Raw genomic sequence first — 2,552 nt, 5'->3', positions numbered from 1 at the left:
GACCCTTTCACAGGGGTCGCCTAAGACCATCGGAAAATACATATATAATTACATATTGTTTTTGTGATTAATCACTATGCTTTAATTATGTTCAATTTGTAACAATGAAAATACATCCTGCATATCAGATATTTACATTACGATTCATAACAGTAGCAAAATTACAGTTATGAAGTAGCAACGAAAATAATTTTATGGTTGGGGGTCACCACAACATGAGGAACTGTATTAAAGGGTCACGGCATTAGGAAGGTTGAGAACCACTGCTCTAGAACTTGAAAGACAAGTGATTAGTAAATATTTGAAACGCTTCCAGAACCAAATGATGCCTTTTCTTACAGAGAACAACAGGCTGTTTATTGTGATGGAGTACTGTGATGGAGGGGATCTCATGAAAAGAATCAATAGACAACGGGGAGTGCTATTTAATGAAGATCAGGTAAAAACACTTCTAATTTCCCTTTTAATTTATATGGGGGACATTAAATTCATAATGCCATAAATAGTAGACTGTGTTTAGATGAAGCATGATTTCTGGTAGAGAATTCAAATCACAAAATAGTGATCAATATTCTTGATAGATTTAGTCTAGAACATGTTTGCAATTGAACTTAAATTGAATCTCTTTTTGAGAGTGAAGTTTGCTTGAGAAAATATTGTATCTTATTTTTGGACAGTCTCATGTAGGGTGACCCTGAAATAAATTTTCACAGCTAAAAAATCTGAATGTGGATATTCCTCGGCCATTTTAAATGTGATATATTTATAGGTTCACTCTTCTTCCTTTTACCATTTGTGCTCACTTTGCTAGGGAAAATAGAAGCTCTTCTTAGCAATGGCTATTTAGTTTCATTGGTTATTAAGAGCAATGGCCTTGATTCCCATTTTCTTTTTTGCACAAACACATTTTTCTACTATATTCTGAGTTTCCTTTAGAAACTTCTGGGGAGCTGTCCTCCTGATGGAAACAGGTATGTGTGCATGGAGAAGAATCCCAATGAGGCCTTGTGTGACTGATGGGAAAGGTCATTGCCTCAATTAGTGCCCAGGAATGGCCCAACGGCTTTCTTCCTTTTTCTTTTTTAAAAGAATTTTATTGATTTTTAGAGAGAGAGGGAGAGAGAAACATTGATGTGTGAGAATGAAACATCCATCTGCTGTCCGCTTGCACACCCTTCACTGGGGATCAAGCCTGCAACCCGGGCATGTGCCCTGACCAGGCAGGAATCAAACTGGCGACCTCTCAGTGCACAGCACTATGCCCACCCAACTGAGCCACACCAGACAGGGCCCAACAGCTTTCTTTAGGCCACTTGCTTCTTTGTTTTATTTTAGCATTTATGAGCATCAGCCCATATAACTTCTTCCTCGAATTAAAATGTAACATTTTAAATGTACAGATGATTAATGAATCAATATCTCTAACCTCTGTAAACCTCACTAAGCATTTTTCCTATGCTCATTTACATTGTATATTAAATTTCATATTTTTAGAAACCTTGTTTTCTTTCTATCTAGGTATTATATTTTTCCACATTTAATAAAAAATACTTTTCTCTACAAAATTTTGAACTAAGTTTCCCTTTGTTGGGTGAGAACTAAAATTACAACTGAATCATAGTATCTGGAATAGAGCTTTTTTTCCTATTGTTTTTCTCCTTCTGTATAATTTGGTAAACAAAGTATGAATGAAATTTTAGAATAGTTTAAATAAATCTCTATAGGCATAGAATACATTTTACTAAAGAGGCTCATGGCCAGCTAAGGTAAATAAAATCATGACTAAGAAAATTAAGCCTTAAAAAGCTTAAAAGTAACTTTTTTTTGTTTTTATATTATGTACATATATATTGGTATTTCATGAAAAAATGTAATAACCTCACATATTATCCATTTCTTTCTCCTTCATTCTATGCTCTTGGCATACTCCTTCCACTGAAAAGGAAAAACTAGTGGCACCAGGGTTATCAAGAAACAGGGCAGCTTGCCTACTACCCTGATGCAGTTAGCAACCTAATATTAAGAAAAAGGAAAATTGTGAACTGCCTCCTTTCTCTTTTGCTTTTTTTTTTTTTTGTCTGTTGTGTTTTGGAGTTCACTTTGATACCAACATGTTTGGATTGTTTTTTGCGCCTCCATTTTTTTAGGTTTTATATTTTACTAGAGGCCCGGTGCACAAAAATTTGTGCACTCAGGCAGGGAGGGGGGGTCTCTCAGCCCGGCCTGTGCCCTCTTGCAGTCTGGGACCTCTCAGGAGATAACGACCTGCTGGCTTAGGCCTTCTCCTGGGTGGCAGAGGGCAGGCCCAATCCCTAAGTGCAGCCCCTGGTCAGGCTCAGAGCAGGGCTGATTGGGGAGTTGGGGTGCTGCCCCCTGTCATGCACAGAGCAGGGCAGATTGGGAGGTTGCGATGCCACCCTCAGTCATGCTCAGGGTGGGGCCAATTGGGGGGTTGGGGCACTGCCCCCTGTCACGCACAGAGCAGGGCCAATCAGGGGGTTGGGGCGCTGCCCCCTGTCACACACAGAGCAGGGCCCATCAGGGGGTTGGGG

At 39.2% G+C, this 2,552-nt stretch overlaps 1 protein-coding gene across 1 annotated transcript in view; it reads left to right on the top strand.

The window, feature by feature from the left end:
* The window catches only part of NEK5 (NIMA-related kinase 5), a 99,025-nt gene that overhangs the window by 33,178 nt on the left and 63,295 nt on the right, over positions 1–2,552 (top strand). Inside the window, exon 4 of the mRNA XM_014548313.1 lies at positions 342–439. Within this exon, the coding sequence (XP_014403799.1) occupies positions 342–439 (98 nt within the window). The remainder of the gene's footprint in view (positions 1–341; positions 440–2,552) is intronic.

Source organism: Myotis brandtii, unplaced genomic scaffold (assembly GCF_000412655.1).
Source record: "Myotis brandtii unplaced genomic scaffold, ASM41265v1 scaffold500, whole genome shotgun sequence".
Classification (NCBI taxonomy): Eukaryota; Metazoa; Chordata; class Mammalia; order Chiroptera; family Vespertilionidae; genus Myotis; species Myotis brandtii.
Note: the sequence above shows the minus strand (reverse complement) of the source record. Positions and strands in the feature narration are given on the sequence as shown.